The sequence below is a fragment of the Protopterus annectens genome, chromosome 5.part0, assembly GCF_019279795.1.
Source record: "Protopterus annectens isolate FY-2018-M chromosome 5.part0, PAN1.0, whole genome shotgun sequence".
In the NCBI taxonomy this organism is placed as follows: Eukaryota; Metazoa; Chordata; order Ceratodontiformes; family Protopteridae; genus Protopterus; species Protopterus annectens.
Window position 1 is genome coordinate 1211372992 of NC_056735.1, and position 25771 is coordinate 1211398762.

Consider the following 25771-nt stretch of genomic DNA (forward strand, 5'->3'; position numbering starts at 1 on the left):
TTCTCCCTCCGAGACTTCTGGGTCTCCTCCGTTTCGGATCCGGTCCCCGTGCTTTTCACCGGGTCCTGAGGAGGAGGAGATCCGATCTCCTTCGAGGTCATCGAGGCAACACTCCCGTCCCGCCTCGGTGGCCTCATCGAGATCAATCCAAAGTCTCACGGATGCAGATTTGGACCGGATGATGAGAAGATTCCTCCAGGCCCAACTGCAGATGGGAGTGCTCCTGCCTCCCCCCCCCTCCGGGGGGGGGGGAGCTCGACCCCTTTTTTTGCCCCGATAGCTCCTTCTCTGTCCCGCTTCCCGGGCTCGGAGTCTTTGGAGCCGGGCAGCCTTGGAGCCAGGGGTGTGTCGGCGCCGATAGTCTCGGGTACTTCGGCGCCGACACTTCCCTCGAGTCTGTCAGGTCCATTTTCTTCAGATCCGAGCTCTCAGAGCCAAGGGCTGAGCTTCAGATCTGGCAGTATCGGTATGCCTTCGGCTCCGTCCAGGTCGGAGCATACTGGTCCATCAGATCCGATTGCTTTGGCCCCGGCCCCGATCCTTCCATCGGATCCGAGGGAGGGTCTGCTTTCGGATCCCAGAGAGAGAAGCTCTCCCTCGGCATTCGACGTGGTGGAGAGGGCCCTGTCAAGAGATTCCAGGCCCCCAGCCCTTGCCACGGCTCCACCCTGCACTCCTTCTCTGTTGGGCCTGACTTCCATCACCCGGCCCCAGGGACAGCCTGCTCTGATGTCCCAGGTCGTTCCTTTGGAACAAGACATGGCTGGTGAGACCTCCTCGGACAGCCCCCCCCGAGGAAGTTCCTCACAAGCGAAAGTGCAAAAGGAGGCACCTGGACTCCCCCGAGTCCTTGACTGAGGACACGGATTTGGAGGAGGGGGAAGGCTCCCCAAGATCACCCCCTGAAGATGTCTCATTTGGTGACATCATGGAGATGCTCAGGATAAAGAGGGGGTGGTCTGCCCCAAAGCCTACCTCGGACGAATCCGTGTTCCTGGAGGCGTTTGAAGCAGGCCCGTCTACCTCTTGGGTGTCCCCTCCGGCTGATCCCCTGGTAGATTTGATTACTACCAGGGCTTGGAAGGAGCCGGACACTGTGAAGACAATCCCCAAGCACCCGGACAAAATTCTTAGCCCACCCTCTGACAAGTCCCACTGAAGTAAAGGTCCCCCTGTAGATGCCATGTTAGTGGCGGCTGCCACCAAGAGGGAACTAGCTCAGGAGTGTCCCTCGGTTCATCCCCCGAGCAAGGAGTCTTGGTCGATGGACCGTTTAGGGAAGCGGATCGTTAGTTCGACTACCTTCTCTGTGAGGTCGCTGAACTACATGGCACATGTGCTTCGGCTGCAGCGGGACCTTATCAAAGAGTACGCTGCGTCACCCCCCGAGTCCATGTCGGCGGAGGACAAATGTTTGCACTCCACCCAGATGGCCACTCTCCGATCCATATCAAACACCTCTATGCGGCTTCTATCCCATGCCATGGAGGGAGCCGCTAGAGCCAGCGGAGCGGGCCTTGTTATGAGGCGTCAGGCCTGGCTCCGGCACTGTGATTTCGCAGAACCCTTCAAGGCATCTTTCGCTAATGCCCCTTTTGATGGTTCTGCCACCTCTTTGGCAAAACTGTTCGCGATACCTTGGTCCAGAGCGAGAAGGACGGGAAGACGTTGTCTGCCGTCAGAGTCCGCTTCTCTGCTCCCCAAAGGTCCTTCTCCAAGAACCAAAAGGGACAGAAGAAGATGTGGTTCCGGAAGTCGCAACAGTCCCGCTCCGGACTCCCAGCCCTTCTGCGGCAGAGGAGGGCAGGGTGGATGCCGCCCTAGAGGCAGAGGGGGCCCTCGCAACTTTGGATCCAGAGAACCCTTCTCGGACCAACCCTTGCAACACCCCTGAGGGGTTGCCCGACTGCTCCACTCTGGAGGCAGTCGGGGGGGGGCGTTTCTCGAAGCACCTAGCAGCTTGTGAGTCCATCACAACAGACCGCTGGGTGCTTCGCATTATATCCAGGGGATATCAGATTCCCTTTTCTCTTTACCCATGCAGCCCCAGATACCTCCCCGATGTCCCACCCGATCAGAGGGAGGCCACAGCAACAGAAATCCAATAGTTGCTGGAAAAAAGAGCCATCCAACACATCCCCCCAGACCAGTGCGGGTCGGGGTTTTACTCCAGGTTCTATTTGGTGCCAAAAAATACGGGGGACTTAAGGCCTATCCTCGACCTCTCCTCCCTGAACCTGTCAGTAACCAAAGAGAAGTTCCGCATGGTCACCCTTCAATCCATTCTCCCACTTTTGAGGGAGAATGACTGGATGTGCTCTATAGACCTCAAGGATGCGTACTACCACATTCTGATGGACAGACGATCCAGAAGGGTCCGCCACTTCTGGCTAGGAACCAGTCATTTTCAATTCAGGGTCCTTCCCTTTGGTCTCACCACAGCCCCCAGGGTGTTCACCAAAGTGTTAGCAGTGATTGCGGCCCACCTGAGGCTCTAGGGAATCCAGGTCTACCCGTACCTGGACGACTAGCTCCTGACCGCCCCGACAAGGCATCTACTCTGCGCAGCCAGAAACTACTTTCTTTGTCTAGCTCCCCGGCTGGGGATCACTATCAACATACAGAAGTCGTCTCCTACCCCGACTCAGACTCTAGACTTCATAGGGGCAAGATTAGACACAAACCAGCTCCTAGCTTTCTTGACCACAGACTGGCTACGAACCCTGAGGCTACATGTGTGGGCCATTCTACATTCTCCAGCTCCTCCGGCAGAATTGGTCCTGAGGGCTCTAGGCTCAATGGCGGCGACAATCAACCTTGTGCCAATGGCCCGTTTGAACATGAGGGTCTTGCAGTGGACCCTCCAGGTCCAGTGGTCCTTCCTTCGATTTCCTCTGAGCCATCCCATTCACCTCAGCAGGGCTTGCAAGAGGGCCCTCTTATGGTGGCTCCAATCTCCGAACCTCCAGGAAGGACGCCCCTTTTCTATGGCCCCTCCCCTAGCCACGGTGACCACGGACGCCTCCCGCCTCGGGTGGGGGGGCATTGTTCGGGCAGGACAGTCCAAGGCACGTGGGACCCCACGAAGACCTCTCTGCATATCAATGTCCTGCAGATGAGGGCAGTGCTGTTAGCGTTGCAAGCACTTCAGCACCTTCTTCCTGTAGGAACTATTGCGATTCAGTCAGACAATATGTCTGTTGTCTGGTACATCAACAAACAGGGGGGAACCAGGTCCTACCCACTCTGTCGAGAGGCCATGAGGGTGTGGGAATGGGCGATCGCCACCAACCGCTTTCTCATATCAATGCACATTCCGGGGCGGTCCAACATCCTAGCAGACAGACTAAGTCGCACCATCCTGTTACCAAACGAGTGGTCTCTGAATCCCGAGATAGCGAATCAGATTTTCGCCGAATGGGGTCAACCCTGTTTCGATCTCTTTGCTTCTCCCTCGAACACAAAATGTTATGACTACTTTGCTGTCATTTCCCTCTCCAGGGAACCTCCAAGAGACGCTCTAGTGCATGCTTGGCCTCCCGGTCTACTTTATGCTTACCCTCCTCTTCCTCTGATGCTGAAGTTTCTGCAGAAAGCCAGCCGGTTTGGGAGCAGGATAATCCTCATTGCCCCATTTTGGCCTCATCAACCCTGGTTCCCTTACCTTTGGTCTCATCTGGTGAATCCTCCTTGGATTCTGGATCCCCGTCCGGATCTAATATCCCACCCCCTAGATCTCCCAGTCCCGAATCTGGGCAGTCTCAAGCTTACAGCTTGGCTGCTCCAGTTCCACTTGTAGCTAGGACTCCCGGTATCTCTTTCCCAGTTAAAACTATTCTAGTAGCAGCGCACAAGCCTTCTACTAGAAAGGTCTATAGTAGCAAATGGAAACGTTTCTCCATTTGGGCGGAACGTTGAAATTTGGATCCTTTCACAGCTCCTTTGCCAGCGGTATTAGACTTCCTGTCTGGGCTGTTTCATCAGGGGGCTAGCTCCTCCACAGTCAAGGTTCAACTAGCAGCTATCTCTCATTATCACGTGGGAAATGAACTGGGCCCTTTGATCACCACGAAATTGTGTAAGACGTTTTTGAAGGGCAACTTTCTGCTCAGACCTCCAGTGAAGGATGTAGTCCCTCCTTGGGATTTAACGCTGGTGCTTCAGGCCTTAACAGCTCCCCCGTTTGAGCCTGCAACTTCAGTAGATCTTAAATTCTTGTCATGGAAAATGGCCTTTCTTGTCGCTGTCACCTCGGCTCGAAGGGTCTCTGAACTACAGGCCCTCTATGTAAAACCCCCATGTTTGACTTTTCACAAGGATAGAGTTTACCTCAGGACCAATCCCTCCTTTCTTCCCAAGATTGCCTCTGAATCGAATATTAACCAGTCCATCAACCTACCAGTCTTCTTCCCTAATTACCAATACAAAGGGGAATATAAATTACACTCACTGGATGTGCATAGACAACTTTGCTTCTACATCCACTGGACATCTGGTCATAGGCAATCTGACCAGTTTTTCGTCTCCTTTGCCAAATTTAACTTGGGTAAATCTGTGTCTAAAGTCACGCTGTCTAGATGGATCTCACAGTGTATCCTTTTAGCATATGAAAGTTCTGGCAGGCCCGCACCTCAGGGTGTCCATGCCCACTCTACTTGGTCTATGTCTACCTCTGCGGCTTTTAGAGCTAGAGTCTGTTTGGATTATATTTGTACAGCAGACACTTGGGCCTCATCTCATACCTTTATCAATCACTATAAATTGGACATTATCTCCAGAGGGAGAGCATCCTTTGGCTCTGCAGTGCTCCGAAACATCCTTCCATGAAGGCCGCCCAAGGTTCAGGTAGCTGGGGACTCTGTCCCATAGGTTGCTGCACAAATGAAGTTAACTACTTTAGATTAAGAAGTTATGTACTCACCATAACGTTCCATCTGAGTAGGTAAACTTCATTTGGCAGCAACCGTCCCTCCCTCCTGCCCCCCTCACTTATGAATGTTTTCATACTCAGGTCCATGGGTGTTACCCACTTTATCTTGAAAGTATTAGTCTTCGGGCAGCATCTGCTTTTGGGCAAACTTGATCTGAGGTCAGTCAGGATTGGCAGGGGATTATGGGTAGGGGAGGAGCTTGGAGCTCGGATCTAAAGCTGTTGAAAACTGCCGGCTCGGATCCGAATCCCGTAGGTTGCTGACAAATGTTTACCTACTCAGATGGAACGTTATGGTGAGTACATAACTTCTTATTATAGTGAAGAAAATTAATGCAGTTTACAGGCCCCTGGCAGCCATTCGTGACAAATTTCATCCAGATGTTCTTCATATTAGTGCAAGCAGTACTACAGTTCTGTGTTATATAAACAGATAAGGACAAACCATATACTTCCAACTTTGCAGGAAGATGTTTTAGTTTTTGGAATGATCCCTACATCATCATTGCAAACTGTTAGTAGCTCATATTCTGGTCCTGTAAAATCAACTGGTAGATGAACTGAGTAGAAAAGTGACTGGGTTATGAATGGAAACAGAATCCATTAATTGTTTCATAAAGTGATACAAAAGTGGAATGTCCAGAAGTGGATGTAATTTGAATTTCTCTTCTGCTATATCCTTTCATTGGGACCTGATAGCAACAATTGACTTTCCTCCTTTTTTTTCTTAGTCAAGAAGGTTCTCTTCAAAATAAAAACAGGACAACACCTGCATCTCTCTCTTGGCCCAGTTAGCCTAATTTTTTTACTGCTTTCTTTCATCAGAGGCTGTTATCTCTGCACAAGTTATTTCTAACCAAACAAGAGGACAAAGGTCTACATGACCCAAGCATCGAAACTCTGGGACTCTTAGCATGGAGGATAGAATTTTGATTCAGAATACCAGCTCTTTTTCTTTTAAAGATTCTACATATTTTAAAAGAAGCTGACAGATCTTACAGCTTTTTCAGGGGCTAAATCCTTTACAGTGCCCCTCTGGAGCGTACAAAGTACTGATTTAATTTGAATTTAGTCTATTCTTCAGTTAAGGCTTATGTTTCTGTAAACTCTTGTCTCCCAACTGTCACTCAGACAGTAGCTCATTTTTCTGCTTCTTAAGGGAGTCCTTCATTTGAGACCTCAAAAATATGTCTTTTTTTCTTGGGATTTGACCCTTATGTTGGAAAGGATAGCTACTTCCTTTTGAACTGACAGCTTCAACAGAGCTAAAATATGTCTCGTGGAAAGCACTGTTTTTTATTGATTCTACTTCAGGCAGAATGATTTCAGAATTGCAAGTTTTTATATATGACTCGTCTTCCTTAGTGTTCCAACCAAAGATGGTGTCATTGAGAACAAATTTGCCTTTCATACCTAAGGTAGTTTCTTGTATAAACTTTAATTGGCCCATTCAGTTGCCAGGATACTTTGCCAACTGTCAAACTATTGGTGAGAATCATCTGCATCTGTTTTATGTTCACAGACTATGAAGTTAAGATATAGGCTGCACCAGTAGTGTCAGAAAGACTGTCCGCTGTTTGTATCTTTTTAAAAATGAAATAAGCCAGTCAGTTCATAAACAGACTGCAGTAACTGATTGGCACATTATACTGCTTTTTTTTTTCCACATGATTTATTTATTTATTTCCATTTGTGTGAACTAGGTAAGTGAACTGCTCTGTAGACAATTTTCTGTGATGAATGGACCTAAAAGCCAATGCAGATATATTGACTGAATTATAAGTACTCACAGTGAGAAAGATAATGTGCAGAATTGCTTATATGAGTTGTACAGTGAGTTTATAGTGAGCAGTTTAGCCTGACTTAATTTGGTTCCATAATTGTTCACAAAATAAAGCTGTATACATATTTACAGGACAGCCAAGAGTTGAAGTGACGGAAGTTATGCATAAAGTAGGTAGTAGTACATCTATCCTTTCTAGTAAAGTTAGTAGAAACAAGTTACAAAAAAGGTGTGTGTGTGTGTGTGTGTGTGTGTGTGTGTGTGTGTGTGTGTGTGTGTGTGTGTAACAGTGGTTTGAGTAGACTTTGCGTCAGGCATGGAGTTATGCTTGTGATAAATACAATAATCCCAATCCCTCAGAGCCACATGCTCCAGGGATCTAAACCTTGTCATCACAATAAACAAAACATGCTGGAGGGATAGGTTCCTGACCCAGAGACTCCCCCAGACTCTGGAATAGACTGCCCATACCATACATGTCAAGCAGAGCACCTCTTTGGCCCACTTCAAAAGGAACCTTGACGACTGGATGGGAGAAAGGAAATTCACTCCGGGGATCCAGGAAGTAAATAGTGTGGGAAGAAATAGTCAGGGAATTGTTATGGCTAGGCTTGTATAAACCCTAGGGCCGATAGCCTAATACCAACCTATGAACCTATAAGCCTTTTCAAGACACAGTGAGAACTCTTTCTACTAGGGCAGCAGCCACATCAGTAGCATATACATGAATGTATCTACACAGGGTATTTTAGAAGCTGCAGCATGGACTATTGTCCCACTTCAAAAGGAACCTTGACGACTGGATGGGAGAAAGGAAATTCACTCCGGGGATCCAGGAAGTAAATAGTGTGGGAAGAAATAGTCAGGGAATTGTTATGGCTAGGCTTGTATAAACCCTAGGGCCGATAGCCTAATACCAACCTATGAACCTATAAGCCTTTTCAAGACACAGTGAGAACTCTTTCTACTAGGGCAGCAGCCACATCAGTAGCATATACATGAATGTATCTACACAGGGTATTTTAGAAGCTGCAGCATGGACTATTGTCCATATCTTCATACAACACAAAGTAGGTTGATGCACCAGAGCTCTCAACCAGTCAGGGACAAATGTCAGTCAAATCAGGGACAGTCAGGGACACTTTTAAAATTTTAGTACTGTTAACTTGTATCAACAGAATAAGAGAATGTGAATTAATATACATTTTCTGAACTAAAAGAAGTCTATAACTCTTAATTGTCATCATAATTTATTAAGTGCAATTCACCAACTTTTCTCCAATAGTCTCCAGTTTTAAAAGGGATTAAGAGGGGCAGACCTAAATTTTGATTCAAAATCAGGGTGAAAAAAAAAAAAAGTCGAGCGGTTTATAGATGCACACTCCATATGAAGGACAGTTTTTCAGAGGAGCCTGTAACTATCCTCTTCCAATGGGTATGGTAGTACTGCTTAATGATATATGCTGGTGTTATGATTTACTCTTACAGTGATCCTACCTAAAGAAGAAGCTGTATGTCAGAATACTTAACATAACAACATATCTTCACTTTGTGGTCACTGCACTGAAAATAATTTTTGTCTTTATACAATAACGATTTTTGCAGTTTTTTTAAATTACATTTTGTTTTTACTTCAAGGGATAGCCCACCACAGTAGCAAGTCTTCTTGAGGCTTGAAGAACTGATGCACACAGTTCAAAGGATGACAGTTCCTAAAAATGCTGACATTATGTGGGAGAATGCATACAAACTAGAGTGTGAAAGAATGCTGGTGGGTACCAGATTTTGTCTTTATATAGACTGAAACAAAGATGCTGAAATTTCTGGCTGGAAACAAAGGCAAAGTGAATAAAACCAAAGTGATATGATTTACTTTTATTGTCCAATTGTCATAGCTCTATTGTTATTTTAAGTACTGTCACACACAGCTGTACTTTGTGTCTTTTTTCTGCTCAAATGTATAACTGAAAGGTAGACGTGTTATTTACTAGAAAATAGCAATTTTACAGATATAACCCTATATTAGAAGGGGCCTACAGTTTTAGGTCTGTATGGCCCTTAGTGATAGGTTACAAAAATACAAGCATTTCATTTTGTAGAAATCATAGTCATATGACTTTTAAATGGATGGAGCAAAGTAGACCAGAAATGATAAATAGTGGGGGAATAACCTGAGAAAATTATCATAATTTAACAAGTGAGTTCAGGCTGTATTCCACCCACGACTCTTTCTTTAGTACATGTTTTACCATTTTAGGAGCATTTTCATCAATTAAGAAGATTCCAGAAAGTTTAGTACATGATCATGAGAAGAACCACCTGCCTCGTTTGTCATCCTACAGAAAGCCTGAAGTTAAAAAAAGGTACATTTCTCTTAGCCAGTGTTTTAAGAGAGACTTTATTTCTGTAATTATATATTAATCATAATGCCAAAATAACAAAATGCATTTTGCTTTTACTGATGTAATCCAGTATTTTTGTTGCATAGATCATAGGAGGTTACTACTCTAATGACCATAGGGCCCTTGCAAGCCTGGCCAAGTTTTACCCTTATTTCCATGATCAGCATCTATCATCCCTGTCCAAGAGAGACATAGATGGAACCTCTGGGGTGAATTTACAGTTTCCCATCCTGTCATCCAGATTGTGTTTGAAGAGGGCCAAGGGTCAAACTGCATATGTAGTAGAGCTTCTGCATAGACAGTTGTATTCAGCAACTGGAGAAGAATATTTTTTTAACATGCATTGGGGCAAAAAAAAAAGTTTGAGAGCTCACAAACTGAAAGTTAAGTGATTGCAAGTGGGATCACAAATAGGTAACTTATAAATTTTCTGTGAAGCTGTCCTTTTTTTAAAAATGGTTAAATGAGTAGACAGACAATTTACAAGCTGTTTAGCAGGCACAGTAAGCTGTGAGACTTTTATTTTTTTATACTTTTTGTGCCCTGTATAAATTGGCACCTGTGGCAGGCACCTTGTTCACCTTTGCTGTGTTGTTGACTTATGCTAATAATCTTGTCAGGTGCTACCTAAAAGGTTGATCATATTTGCACAGTTGTGTATCATCTCAGTGGTTCATAGTTTTGTACATTTGACAGTCATTTTGTGGTGACAGTACTGAACTGAATGACCCAGCCTCTTTTTAGAAAATTGACTTAAGTACTGGACTGTTATACAACAAAGTATATAAAGGTAATAAAAAAGTTGATACGGAATTCTTACCATCTTTGTTAGAAGAATGTTCACAACTGACATTAAAGCATATCATAACATGGTCTAACATCAAAACATTCTGTTTTTAAACAGCTAGTAGAATGGCTTCTACTTAATTTTGCATGATAAAATATGGATTTAAACTTGTTAATTTTTAAGACAGAACTGTGGTGAATGTTAACTTTTCTCCTCATCAGAGTGTATTTATTTTTATTGTAATGTGACCTTTAGACTACCACATGAAAGAAAGCATGGTTTAAATAATTATTCCTCTGTTTTTCTGTTTTACACCTGTTGTGCAGTCTGCCCTCCCACTGTTTTAGCTCTTCTTGAAATTTTAAATTATTTAATTTTGGGATTTTTAATAAAATATGATACAGTGGATATAAAAAGTTTACACACCCCTGTTAAAATGCCAGTTTTTTGTGATATAAAAAAATGAGACCACAATAAATAATTTCAAAACTTTTTCCTCTTGTAATGTGACCTATAACCTGTACAATTCAATCGAAAAACAAACAAATCTGTTGGGGGAAAAATATAAAAAATACACCCTTAAACTAATACTTTGTTCTGTGTGCGCACCCTTAAACTAATGCTTTGTTGAAGCACCTTTTGAGTTAATTACAACATTCAGTCTTCCTGGGTAGGATTCTTTCAGCATGCCACATCTTAACTTGGCAATATTTGCCCACTCTTCCTTGCAAAAGTGTTTCAAATCTGTCAGATTGCGAGGGCATCTCTTGTGCACAGCCCTCTTCAGGGCACCCCACAGATTTTCTATTGGATTTAGGTCGGGGCTCTGGTTGGGCCATTCCAAAACTTTAATTTTCTTCTAGTGAAGACATTCTTTTGTTGATTTGGATGTATTCTTGTGGTCATTGTCATGTTGAAAGGTGAAATTCCTCTTTATCTTCAGCTTTCTGGCAGACTCCTGAAGGTTTTGGGCCAAAAGTGACTGGTATTTGGAACTGTTCATAATTCCCCTCCATCTTGACTAAAGCCCCAGTTCCAGCTGAGGAAAAGCAACCCCAAAGCATGATACTGCCACCACCAAGCTTTTGGTGATGCAAAGTGTTGCTTTTGTGCATCAGACCATAGCACATTTTCCCACATGCTTTTGGGAAACTTGATGTATTGTTTTGCAAATTTTAGTCGGGCCTGGATGTTTTTTCCTGTGTATGAAAAGGCTTCCGTCTTGCAACCCTACACCATAGTCCAGACATATGGAGAATGCGGAAGATTGTTGTCACATGTAATACACAACCAGCACTTGCCAGAAACTCCTACAGCTTCTTCAGTGTTACTGTAGGTCTCTTGGCACCCTCCCTGACCAGTTTTCATCTTGTCTTTTCATCAATTTTGGAGGGACGTCCAGTTCTTTGCAACATCACTGTTATCCCATATTTTCTCTACTTTTTGATGACCGTCTTCACTGTGTCCCATGGTGTTATCCAGTGCTGTGGAAATCATTTTGTACCCTTCTCCTGACTGGTACCTTTCAACACCCTTTGATGCTTTGTAAGCTCTCTGTGAACCATGGCTTTTGGTGTAACCAGCAATTAAGTAAATGTCAGGAGCATCCTACTAGGACAGCTGAACTTTATTTGAGGTTAATCAGAGTCTTTCTAATTGATGGCAGGTGTGTACCCAAGAAGAATGAATGCTGTAATTAAATCAAAAGGTGCTTCAACAAAGTATTAGTTTAAGGGTGTACACACACAAGAAAGTACAAGTTTAAGGGTGTGCATACTTAGCAACCAGCATATTGTATTTTTTATATATATATATATATATATATATATATATATATATATATATATATATTCCCCTAACAGATTTGTTTGTTTTTCAATTGAATTGTTCAGGTTACAGGTCACATTAAAGGTGGGATACATTTTGAAATGATTTATTGTGGTCTCATTTTTTTATATCAGAAAAAACTTACATTTTAACAGGGTGTGTAAACTTTTTATATCCACTGTACATTATGTGGTTTATGGCAACAAGCTCTGACACTCTGAATTCTTATGGAGAGATAACTGGATAGCATATGTAAATATGACAGGAAACCTTATGCTATAACTGAGACAGAATACCTTCCCCCTAAAGCATTTTGAAACTTAGAAGTAGTTCATTTCGTCTCTTGTTTCTAAATGAAGACATAAATAGACAATACATATCTGTTTATATAATAACATTTGACAAAGGTCAAATGGAGTCGTGGAAAAATCATGTGGCAGTGTCTCTAGGGACACCAAGAGAAAATATTAGTGTGTGTGTGTGTGGGGGGGGGGGGTATTCCAGTTGTAATTATTTCATAAATATGATACTGAAATACATGAACTTGCATTATGATACATGTTATGGGGATAGTATGGAGTATATTGTGGTAAGAATCTTTGACTGAAAAGCAAAATTGTTTCATTGTGGAAGCCCCTCACCATGTTAATTTGAGCAATGCAGAAAATAGTACTAGCCACATAGATTGTTGTATGTGCTTTCATACTACAGACAGAATGTTTTTACACACAACAGTAAAGAATAATGAAGAATATCTGTCTGTATTATGCATGTTAATCAAATGTCTTACTATTTCAAATGTTTGTGAATTTGTGCCACAAATTAATAATGTTGTTGTTGTGTCTTTCGGCTTTTCTCGGTTAGGGGTCGCCACAGCAGAACTCCGGTCTGCTAATGATTGGCAGTTGATTTTTACGTGCTGAGTTGCCAGCCCTAACGCACAACCTTCAACAAAGGTACGCCCATTCACGCATGTCTCCACAGAAGACACTCTAGCTGAGAAACAAAAGGGACAACGTCTTGCTGTGAGGCGACGCTACCGCAGCGCCACCACCACGGGTCACAAATTAATAATGTAATGAATAAAAAAGTTGTCTGTAAAAAAAATATATATATATATATATATATATATATATATATATATATATATATATATATATAAATCAGGACTATATCTTTTATTGAGGTGGGTTGTGGACATATCTGATGAAGTCCTACAGTGATTGTGGACGAAAACGCGTTGTGTATTAAAGCGTTAATGTGGAGTTTGTACTTTTGGCTGTGGATTAAAACCTCTGTGGAATTATTTTGGCGTACTCTGTTCCATCCACCTTGCTTCTTTGAGTTGTGGTGGTTTTGTTTGGAGCGTTTGGTGTTTCCTAGTTGTGGACATAATGTTTACAAACAGTAAAGTATGCAGAACACCTTTTTTTGTACAGCAGAGCCAGTATGTTTTTAACCTGGAAAATGGAAAACTGCCTCTTATAATGCAGAACTATAAAGGCAAAATTTATAACATTTACTTGCAACATTAATTAGGAAGGTCAGTTTACTTTACACTTAGAAAATGTATTTTATTGAATTAGTATAATTTACTACAATTTACCATGGATTTTGTTAAACCATGCTAGTCTTTCAAAAAAACAAAACACTGTACAGTGTTTGTAGTCCTGACAATTCCCCCTCTTTCTGATATTTAGCATTTTGTACAGCATTTATTGTCATGTACTAATGTAGAAAGGTTGGTAAACTTGATTCAGTGGCACAGGGCACTTGTGTGGTGCTGCAGAAAGCCTATGTATTTTTCTTATCCGACACCTCATATACTTCAAGTTGCAAGTCTGACAGTGTGCATCCTTAATGAAATATATTTACAACCCGGTTGTATTTCTGTTGATCTCTGCCTGTTTGTTAACAGAATCCAGTTTAGAACTTGGTGGCACCTGATGACTTCAGAACAGAGTGGTAAGAAAAGTTTATTACTGGGGTGGTGCCTCTTTCAGACCATGAGTCTCCCCTTTTGGCATTAAAATTTCATCAAAGAGGATTTGATGAAAGTAAATAAGCTAGACCTCCCATTTCTTAATGGGGAAATATTTAAGAAATGGTTGTGAAAGCACTATTCTCAGTTACAGGGAATATGGCATGGATCTACTGTTAACAAATTGGGGGCTGTACTAAGAATAGATGTAATAGATGGAAGGATATTTTATTTATAGTGCCAGGTACAAAAGGGTTGAAGCCAATAAGCAAATTTATGTTTTGGAAGTAACACTTAAAACTCCAATTTGGAACTCAGAAAATGTGCCTTTTCATTGTATCCTTGTTTTCTGAACCATTTTAATGCATCAAAATAATTCTAGGTGCTTACTATTAATTTTCTAATATGTTTTTACAAAATATAACTGACATAGGGCCTGCCATATTAATTTGATTTTGCTTTGATGCTTTCTTGTCCCCTTCCCAGAATCCATTTCAAATCCTTTTTATACAGGTTATGCTAGACACAAGGAAGTGGTTTTGTCTTCCCGTTCCATTGAGATGCATTGGCAGCAGTCTGAGTCACAGGCATTTAGAACTTCTGAAGCAGGAGTGCTTACATTTTTCCCTGCATGACCATCATATACATTTCTGTCAGAGCTTGATGTCCTTCATGGATGCATCTGCAGTCATAACAACTGGGGTTGTCCTGTCGTCAGGCAGCCCTTCAGTCGGCCTGATTCCAAAGTCCGGGTCCGGCTTCGGCTGATGTCGCACTTCACCCGACGTCATCTCTGTTGGTCTTCGGGTATAAAGGCATCAGCCGACGCCATTTTCCTCAGTCTTTCTTGCCGCGTGGCCAAGCAGAAGCTGTTCGCAAGTGCCGGTCGGTCGGATCCAGAGATTACTTCTACCGAATACTACTTGAAGACTTCTAAAGCTAAGTACCCGTTGGGGACTCTTTCTTGCCTCAGCCGATGTCAGAAAAAGTTAATAATTGTTTAACCTGTGGGAAACAAATACCTCATAAAGATTTCCACTCTTATTGTCTGCCTTGTTTAGGCCCAGCCCACGACGTAGCGGCCTGTTCGGCCTGTGCTTCTTTCAACCGACGAACGCTTAGGCGTCGGTCGGAGTTTGCTGAACAGTTTTTTGGTTCTGATTTTGCGTACATTATGCCGTCGGATCCTCCGACTACCCAATCTGCCAAAAAACGCAAAGATAAAGACCGACACTCGCGGTCCGCGGTTTCGGCTGAAACCATGGTTAAGCAAACCGCGAGTGTCTCGGTTTCGGCCGAAACCGAGAAAACTGATCAAAGTACAGCTGAATCTATCTCTACAACTGAGGCCCCTGCTACCATTCTTGAATCAGCCTCAGAAATTATACCCACTACGGTGGTTGCCTCTGACTTATCAGACACCATTCCCTTGGATGTCTCTACCCCAGCACGTGGTGCTGCTAGGCCTCCAGCAGCCATGTCCATTAAGGCCTTCGCCAGGGCTAAAGCAGCCAAGACTACTAAAACAGTGCCTGTTAAACCCCCTACAACCAGGCCCTCCTCTAGTTCTCAAATGCTTACTCTGGCAGAAGATTTAATTTCATTAATTAGAGGATCTCAATCTTACCCAGACAGGGCCTCTCAGCCCCCAGAGAAGAGACCTAGGGCAGAGCCCCCTGAGCCAGTGTCATCTGATGATTCAGCCGATGAATCAGACATAACTGACCAGCCAGAGGCTCCTTTCTCCAATTTTGAAGACTCTGATGCTGAAGAATCCATTCCAGCTGCTTCCCCACCAGAAGAATTTTCCTTTGGGGAAACCTTACATGCCATGCGAGAGCAGTTCCAATGGCAGCAACAGGATTTTTCAGACTCCAGAAAAAGACTTAGGACTTTTCTGCACCTTCCACAACACAGGCCTTTAGCTATACCTCCTGTTCTCTCTGTGGTGGATGATGCTTTCAATGATGTCTGCTCCGCTCCAGATTCTTTACCTCCAGCCCCTGCCAAACCAGACAGATTTTACAGGGTGCCAGACACTCATCACCACCTTTACAAGGCCCCTCTTGCAGACCCCGAAACTATATCCCAGGGTCCCAAGGCAGTAGCCGCGACCATAGCTAAAAACCCTATTCCTTCTGAAAGGGAAGCAAGGTCATTAGACAGATGGGGCAAACAGGTCTACACTTCAGCTACTCTCTCAGCTAGAGCTTTAAACTGTCAGTTTCACATGATACAATACCAAGAGTTTATGCTTGATCAGTTAACTAAAAAGCTAACCACTGATGAATCTCTTGATAAGAAATATGTATTAGAAATGGTAAATAACATACAACAGGTTAGTAACCATTCCTTAAAATGTGGCTATGATGCACTGGAGGCTTCATTTAGATCAGCCATGACTGGCACAGTGATAAGAAGGCATGCATGGCTAAAGGAGCAAGCTTTACCGGATCATGTTAAAGCAAAGTTACTAGATGCTCCTATGGATAAGACAAGTTTGTTTGGTACACCTGCCCAGCAGGTTATGAAGAAAATGGAAGAAAAGGCAAAATCCGTTCAAACGGTTAAAGATTTCTTGCAGGTTCAACCCCCAAGGTTTAGCAGGAACTGGCCTGCCAAAATTGGTCCTTTCCTGACTCCACAAGATCTCAAAGGGGCAGAAACAGACGTTCCAGAGGCAGAAACCAATCCAGAGGAGGTGCCTACAGAGGACGACAGTGGCAAGGTAACAACAGAGGCACAGACACAACCACTGCCACTACATCAACACAGCCACAGTGACTTAATCCTAAATCCGCCTACCAGGAAACAAATAACAGCTCCTCTAGGCGGAAAGTTAACCTTATTTTCAAAAAACTGGCACTATATAACAAAAGACAAGTGGATTTTACAAACCATAGATCAAGGATACCGGTTCCACTTCCACACTTTACCAATCAAAAGAGGAATGCCAAATCTACCTCCAAATCAAAAAACAGAGGCTCTACAACAGATAATGCAGTTAGCAAACATGAGAGCTGTGGAAAAAGTGCCAACTGCAGAGCAAGGAAAGGGGTTCTACTCAAGACTATTCCTAGTTCCAAGAAAGGAAAAAGTTGGAGACCAATTCTCGACCTGTCCGCCTTAAATACATACATCATTGTCCCAAAATTCAAAATGCTGACCCTACAGCAACTTCTTCCCATGCTGGGCAAGGAGTGTTGGCTGGTAACTCTAGATCTCAAGGAGGCATACCTGCACGTCCCCATTCGACCAATCTGCAGAAGATACCTCAGATTTCTTGCAGGATCAGAGCACTATCAATTCTCAGCATTGCCCTTTGGCTTATCTACTGCGCCCAGAGTATTCACAAAATGCCTGGCATCAGTAATTGCCCATTGCAGACTACAGGGAATACAAATTTACCCATACCTGGACGACTGCCTGCTACAAGGGGACAACAAAAGCAAGCTGACAACAGATTTACAAAGGGTCATTTACTTGCTACAAGCACTGGGATACACAGTCAATCTACAAAAGTCAAGGCTGATACCATCCCAAACAAGGACATTCTTTGGCGCGGAATTGGACACAGTAAAACAAATGGCATTCCTAACTGCAGAAAAACAAAAACACTAACAAAGCTGAACAAGTTAACAGCAAGAAAAGTACTGCAGGCCTTGGGCTTCATGGCATCATGCATAATCCTGGTCCCACTTGCCAGACTACATATGAGAAAACTACAGTGGTACCTAAAGAATTTATGGTCCCAACACAGTCACAGCCTAGAAACAGAAATCCCACTAATTCCATGCTTAAAACAGGAGTTCCTATGGTGGGCTCAGGCATGCCAGACAAACCCAGGCCTACCCTTTCGCAGATGTCAAGCAAGCCAGACCATCACAACAGACGCTTCAGACCTAGGATGGGGGCCCACATGCTGGACAAATGCGTGCAAGGATTGTGGACACAGGATCAACTTCACCTGCACATCAACCTAAAAGAAATGCTGGCAGTAAAACTGGCAATCCAAAGGTTCAGACCATTTCTCAAAGAGGGCCAGTTGATGATAAGGACAGACAACACCACAGTCATGTGGTACATCAACAAGCAGGGAGGCACTCATTCATACCCCCTATGCAGAATGACTTTGGAGCTGTGGAACCTGGCACTCAGCTACAACATCCAGTTACAGGCAATTTTTGTACCGGGAAAAGAAAATATTCTAGCAGACATATTAAGCAGAACCACATCGGATGCCCACGAATGGAAACTGCACCCGGACATTTTCAAGACCATCTCAAAGAAATGGGGAATGCCTCAGATAGATCTATTTGCATCACCTCTCAATCACCAGCTCAAAAAATTCTGCACAAGGACATTCCACCCACTGGCATGGAAAGTGGATTCGCTCTCCTTCAGCTGGAAAGGCCTGACAGCATATGCATTCCCACCTCTTCCCTTGATACACAAAGTATTACTAAAAATCAAGGAAGAACGTCCAAGGATAATCCTGATAGCTCCAAACTGGCCAAGACAACACTGGTACCCACTGCTGAGGAGCATGTCTCAGAACAATATGTGGCCAATACCCCTGATGCCTTTGATGCTAACTCAGAACAACTACAGCATCATACATCCAAACCTAAAAACGTTGCAACTGACTGCATGGAACATCACATAGCAACAGCTAACTCAGAACTTTCCCAAAGAGTTAAAGACATTATTCTTGAAGCACGCAGACCTTCAACAAGAAGGAACTATGCTGGAAAATGGAAAAGGTTTGTCATTTGGAGTACTGAAAGAGGAAAAGATGTGTCAAACATACATATGCCTAACATTCTAGAGTATCTGGCCGAACTTCTTCATTCAGGCCTGTCCTACTCCTCCATCAAGATACATGCATCAGCTATTTCAGCAGAATACAGCTTTGATCCACCTGTTTTTTCGCACCCTTTGCTCAGGCAGTTCCTCAGGGGAATCAAGAATGTAAAACCTCCAAGGAAACCACCTTTGCCAGCTTGGGACTTAAACTTTGTGCTAGAAAAGTTGACACTATCACCCTTTGAACCAGCAGCAACAGCAGACCTACAACACCTGTCATGGAAAACTGCTTTCCTACTGGCAATTACTTCAGCAAGGAGGGTTTCAGAACTACAGGCCTTAATGGCAGTGCAACCCTTCCTAATCTTCCACCAAGATAGAGTGTCCATGAGGACTAATCCTACATTTATGCCTAAGGTGGTATCCAGAGTGTCTTTAAACCAGGCAATCCACCTACCTACCTTCTTTCCCAACCCACAAAACAGAGGGAAAGAATACTGCATACCTTGGATGTACATAGACAGCTACGCTACTACTTGGACAGAACAAAAATAGCAGAAAGACTGACCAACTTTTGTAGCCTATGCAACAGGAAGGGAAGGAAAAGCTATTTCCAAACAGACAATCTCCAAATGGATAGGAAATTGCATACGATTCTGTTACTCCTTCCATGGAAAACCAATTCCACAGAACATAAGACCTCATTCTACAAGGGCAACAGCCACTACCACAGCCTTCTTACGAGGAGTGGCAACCAAAGACATTATTGAGGCGGCTACTTGGACCTCCGTGCATACATTTGCCAAGCATTATAACTTACCTCTATATTCCAGATCCCGAGCAGGGTTTGCCACTGCTGTACTGCAAGGGATCCTAAACACACCATAATCTAGTTTTATCCTCCTCCCCTAGTTGGCTATGGTATTCTACCCAGTTGTTATGACTGCAGATGCATCCATGAAGGACATAGTACAGTTTTGTACCTACCATAAATGTAGATGTCCGAACTGGATAGCATCTGCAGTCAGGATTACCCTCCCTCCTTCCCCTCTGTGGTACTCCTAGGGTATTTTACCCTCCTAATAGCTAGCTGGTGGGGGGGGGGAGTCTTTTATGGTGTATTTGTTTGTATATATGTACATACATGCTTATTTTTGTGTTTACCTCTATCCTTTTGGAAACATTGGCATCTATCCAAATTTTAGCCTCCAAGAGGGCTACTGGCATCTGGGGCAAGAAACACTGAGGAAAATGGTGTCGGCTGATGCCTTTATACCCGAAGACCAACAGAGATGACGTCGGGTGAAGTGCGACATCAGCCGAAGCCGGACCCGGACTTTGGAATCCGGCCGACTGAAGGGCTGCCTGACGACAGGACAACCCCAGTTCTTATGACTGCAGATGCTATCCAGTTCGGACATCTACATTTATGGTAGGTACAAAACTGTACTTTTTAGTTATTTTATTTATTTTTTGGTTACCAGGGTAGAGCACTGATCACAGCATGGCCAATTGTAGTTCAAAGTAATATTAACAAAAATGTAACACAACCAACAGTGGAACACAAAGGTAAAACAAAATGGTCACACAAAAAAGAGAGAGAGATTATGTATAACTTTTGCATCATGTTGAGATGTGCATTTCACAAGCGGAAAAGTAGAATCAGAGGAATATCAAGAGAAGAGTGAAAAAAAGAATTAGCCTTGGAAAATGTGGGAGGTGACAGAGGCATTGAGAAGGCAAAGCAAGAAATAAGTAATGGTTAAAAAAAAACAGAGTCCAAAGAGACTTAGAGACTTTGAAAGGTAACTGGTGTAAGATGACAGTGAGCAAGGAGAAAGAGAAGTTATGAACATATTTACAGGAAGCAGACACGTAGTGGTAACTAGCAGGGTAGTGATATAAATGGGGTGATATGTGAAGAAATTAACCTAGTGGCGAGTAGTGTTTATACAGGATATCCCTGTGTTGTGACATCTGCATTTATATTACTCAGACAGATATGGTTTCAGTTGTGGCCCGAACGTAGCGTAGTTAGTACAGTCTGTGAAATAGTGAGCAACAGATTGCCACAGTTTTGGAGCAAGTACAGAAGAAACTAGAGTTTGATGTATGTAGTTTAGTAAATGGAGCTTTTAAAATAGAGTCTGCTGTATCCCGACTTCTGAGATTGTGGGTTGGGTGTTGGTGATAATTTTCATTGCAAGTGGTGGATAAGAGGCATTGTGGTGGAGTAATTTGAAAAGTTTGGAGCCCAAAAGTGGGTTGGATCTGGCTTATTCTGGGAGCCAGTTTGCCTTGGATAAAGTATTATAACCTGATGTTGTCAAGCTTCATTTTATCCTTGACAGATGGGTCCAGTTCCAGTATTGGAACCAACCCGGCCGTTACTACAGCTCGCGCCAGCCAAAAAGTCTTGAGTTTCACCTCTACTCCAATCCCTCTTTCACAGTTACCTCAGATCTTGTTTGCTGCTTTTTCAAAATGGTTGCATTTTGCCAATGCTCTCAAGTTTCAGTGGGTTTAGGGAAATTTTCCTTTTTATTTATTGGAGATTTCTCTCTACTTGAACCTCTGCCCTATAATTTAATATTTTATCTCTTCTTTCCCCATTTTTTAAAATGTCATTGATGATATTCTTTCCCCTTTGCACATTAGTATATTTTCCCTGACTATCATCGATAGTTTTTTCCCCTTCGCTTTCTTTCTCTCTCCTTCTTTAAGCTTTTCGTGTAAGTGTGTGTGTGAGTGACTGTCTTCCAACCATATTTTTTTTTACATGACTGAGAAAGGTAAGGCCCCTTCTGGCTTTAAAAAATGCCAGAAGTGCAACCATAAAATTCCATCATCTGACTTCCATTCCCTTTGCATTTATTGCTTGTGTCCCATTCATTTCCAAGAGGACTGCAGCATATGTCATGGGTACAGTCATCGAGCCCTTGTTGAAAGACGAAATAAACTTATTTTGAAATGCTTGATTCCTTCAGTCTTTAGTAAAGCCTTATCTACTGCAGACAAAGCCAAAACTGACGTTTCCTTCCCTTCATCCTCATCTTCAGTGGACAAAGGAAAAAGGAAGAGTCTCTCAGTTCTGATGTCATCATTGTTTCAGAGGCCTTAGAAATTGAAATGCTCAGTTCCGAAATTATCTTTGGAACCATAGACCTCTGGCTCTAAACTGTCGGTGTCAATGACTGCTCCAGCACTGATTACTGTTTCAAACCCTTTGACATCAGAGGCCCCATTGCAGGACAAAATTTCTGCTTCACCTACCTTGACAAAAATTTCTGAAACACAAGAGATTTTTCCAAGAACTTCTTAGTCAGCATCCATAGATCCTTTCACTGGTGAGCTTCCAGAAGTTTTTCTGCGGTGGTGTAAGTCTCCTTCAATGTCATCTATCCACTCCACCAAAAGTCTTTCTGAACTCAACACGGAGAGACTGGTGAATAAAATCTTGTGGGCTAGAGGACTTACAGGCCCCCTTTCGATTATGACCCCTTCAGGTCTTGGACCCGAGCGTTCTTTCACTCTGTTGACCACTCTTCCTCTAACCTCCTCTGAGGTCTTAGAGTCATCTGTTCTGAATCTCTCAGCACGGACTGAACCAGTTCCTGAGATTTTCACATTTTCGGAACCAGTAATCCCCCTGAGCTTTTCAGCAGCTTCAGAACTAGAGACCTCTCAGAGCCATAGCTATCCAAACAGTTCTGGGGGGCAGGACTCAACTCCAGGTTTTTTGGAACCATCCCTGCTCCTCAGGCTTTGGCTCATGTTAGCTTACCTCTGGCTTCAGGGAGTCACCCCAGTCCCGAGGCAGTCTGTCTTGGTTCCAGGCTCCCTTCCTTCTTCAGAGGGGAGGCAACATTTGAGGTAATGGAGATGGCCCTCTCACTTACAGTGACTCACTCAGTACCTTCCCCCTCAGAACAGGTACCCCCCTCTGGCTGTGTTATTCCACCTGCCTCTCCACTGCTGCTGAAGTATCAGTTTTCTTAGACTCAGGTTCTGTCATTTTCTGACACCTCTCCAGAGTATCCCACTGAGAAGGTCCCTCAAAAAAAAGAAGTGCAAGAGGAAACACTTAGATTCTCTCCAGGAGTCAGTTACCAAGGATACAGATTTTGATGAAGGGGAGGCATCCCCATGGTCACCACTTGAAGATGTCTCTTTTGAAAACATACTGGAAATTTTAAAACAAAGCGGTGGCTGGAAGTCCAAAAACCCTTCCTTGGAGGAATCTGTTTACCTGGAGGCTTTCAGCACCCACCCGTCTGCCTCTTGGGTGACCCCACCCACTGATGAACTCATTCAGTTGATTTCAGTGGGCATGGAAGAATCCAGACACCATTGAACCCATCCCCAAGCGATCTGACAAAATATTGTCTGCCCCCTGAAGATAAACAGTTCTGGGCCAAGGGGTTGGCAGTGGATGCTATGGTCGTAACAGCCACCAATGAAAAGAAACTTGTCAAGGAGAGTTCATCTGTCCATCCACCCAACAGGGAGTCTCAGTCTATGGAGAGATTTGAGAAGCAGGTCTACGCTTCATTTTCTTTGAACGTCTTGGCACACTTTACAGGACTTCAGCGGAATCTGATTAAGGAATTGTCAGATACTCTAGTGGGAGCTGTAGCTGAGGGAGTCCAAGAGAAAGTGGCTTCCCAGGTAGCCACCTTGGAGTCTGTCTATTTCATCCTTGAGGCTAATTGTACATACAGCTGAAGGGACTTTCAGACACATCTCGATCCACTTATGTGACTTTGCAGAACCATTCAAGTCTTCTTTCGTCAATGCTCCCTTTGACGGAACTTCCTTGTTTGGCCCAAAAGTAAAGGATACTTTATCCAGGTGTGAAAAGGATGGTAAGACCTTTTCTGCTATAGGCGTATATTTCTTCACCCCCTCTAGAGGTCCTTTTCTAGGAACCAAAGGAGTAGTGGAAAAACGTGGTTCAAAAAATCCCAAGTGCCTTTCCAAGCACACATGGAGGGAGTCCCCCCCCCCAGGCAGAGGGGGGAACCAAAATGGAAGACACCGCCCCTCGTGGCAGAGGTGGTTCGCATAACCAGGGCTTCAGGGACTCCTTTAGAGGGAAGCCCTGTCAGCGCTCTTGAAGGAAGGTCTGATGGTCTTCCTCTGGAGACAGTCAGGGGATGCTTGTACGTACACCTAAATGCCTGGTTAAACATAACAGATTTCTGGGTGCAGCGGATTGTATCCAGAGGCTGTATAGTCCCTTTTTCTCATCCTCCCCCTGTACACATGAAAATCTGTGATTGTCCACCCAATGAGAGGGATGCAGCAGTGCAAGAAATTCAAAAACTGCTGGATAAAAAGTCATCAAGGAAGTCCAGCCATACTAGAAAGGATCTGAAACCTACTTAAGATTATTTTTAGTGCCAAAAAAAACAGGGGACTGGAAACCGATTTTGGATCTCAGCATACTGAACAATTCAGTTTGGCAAACAAAGTTCCGGATGGTCACGGTGCAGACAATTCTTTCCTTTCTGAGGAAAGAAGACTAAGTGTGCTCTATAGATCTCCAGGATACGTATTACCACATAAAAATGGACAAATGTTCCAGGAAGTTCCTTCTCTTCTGGCTGGGATCCAGTCATTACCAGTGCACAGTGCTGCCCTTTAGTCTCATCACAGCCCCCAGGGTGTTCACCAAATGCATGACGGCAGTAGCAGCTCACTTGAGACTGCAAGGATTCCGGGTGTTTCTGTACCTGGAGGACTTCCTCATAACCTCTTCGACCAGGCATCAGTTGACAGAAGCCAGACATTACACTTTCAGTATCTCTGCCCATCTGGGGATTACAGTAAATCTTGAAAAATCCCAGTTGATGCCAACACAAAATTTAGAATTCATAGGGACTCTACTAAATATGGAGACATCTATAGCATCCCTTCCTCCAGAGAGGCTTTGACGAATTATGGTACAAGATGAAAAGATATTCTGCAGAAAGAGGGTACCTGCTCAACTAGTTTTGCAAACTCAAGTGTCAGTAACTCTATATTATCCCTTGTGATGACCCACCACTGCCCCAGTAATCAAGGAGCCTCAATCCTCACCACTGGCAAAAGAAGGGTACGTACACTGGGAGGATAATAAGGTACACACACAGTATTTCCAGTTGCAGCTCTACATCAAGTGCAGTTTCCCTTAAGAGCACAGAGACCACAGTCAGTCTGGGGCTGGTTTCTCACTCTATCTCCAAATCCTCAATAAGACTCCCCACTTTCACAGCTATAGAGTTGAGATCTCTGCTGACTGACCAAGCCAAGACCTCCAGCACTCTGCCCAACCAGTGCTTCACGTCCCTGCCCAAGTAGCTGACACACACACACACACACACACACACACTGTGATGTTTGATATATGCACGCACGCTCGCGCGCACACACACACACACACACACACACACACACACACACACACACACACACACACACACCTGGGAAAGGCTGGCACAGGTTTACTAGATGTCCTTCAAGGATGCATCTGCAGTCATAACAAATGGGTTGTCCTGTCGTCAGGCAGCCCTTCGGTCGGCCGGATTCCAAAGTCTGGGTCCGGCTTCGGCTGATGTCGCACTTCACCCGACGTCATCTCTGCTGGTCTTCGGGTATAAAGGCATCAGCCGACGCCATTTTCCTCAGTCTTTCTTGCCGCGTGGCGCCCGAAGCAGAAGCTGTTCGCAAGTGCCGGTCGGTCAGATCCAGAGATTACTACTACCGAATACTACTCAAGACTTCTAAAGCTAAGTACCCGCTGGGGACTCTTTCTTGCCTCAGCCGATGTCAGAAAAAGTCAATAACTGTTTAACTTGTGGGAAACAAATACCTCATAAAGATTTCCACTCTTACTGGCTGCCTTGCTTAGGCCCAGACCACGACGTAGCAGCCTGTTCGGCCTGTGCTTCCTTCAACCGACGAACGCTTAGGCGTCGGAGTATGCTGAACAGTTTTTCGGCTCAGATTTTGCGTGCATTATGCCGTCGGATCCTCCGACTACCCAAATTGTTAAAAAACGCAAAGAAAAAGACCGACACTCGCGGTCCGCGGTTTCGGCCGAAACCACGGTTAAGCAAGCCGCCAGTGTCTCGGTTTCGGCCGAAACCGAGAAAACCGGTCAATCTTCAGCCGAATCCATGACTACTACTGAGGCTCCTGCTACCTTAGTTGAATCGGCCTCAGAAGCTTTGCCTACTACTGTGGTTCCTAGTGATTTATCAGACACCATCCC

General features: G+C 44.0%; 1 protein-coding gene across 5 annotated transcripts in view; it reads left to right on the forward strand.

Annotated features, from left to right (window-relative positions):
* Positions 1–25771, forward strand: part of CHST10 (carbohydrate sulfotransferase 10) — a 1890555-nt gene that overhangs the window by 1668720 nt on the left and 196064 nt on the right. For all 5 annotated transcript variants that reach the window (XM_044071078.1, XM_044071079.1, XM_044071080.1 and 2 more), the window contains exon 5: positions 8971–9076. In XM_044071078.1, coding sequence (XP_043927013.1) covers positions 8971–9076 — 106 coding nt within the window. The remainder of the gene's footprint in view (positions 1–8970; positions 9077–25771) is intronic.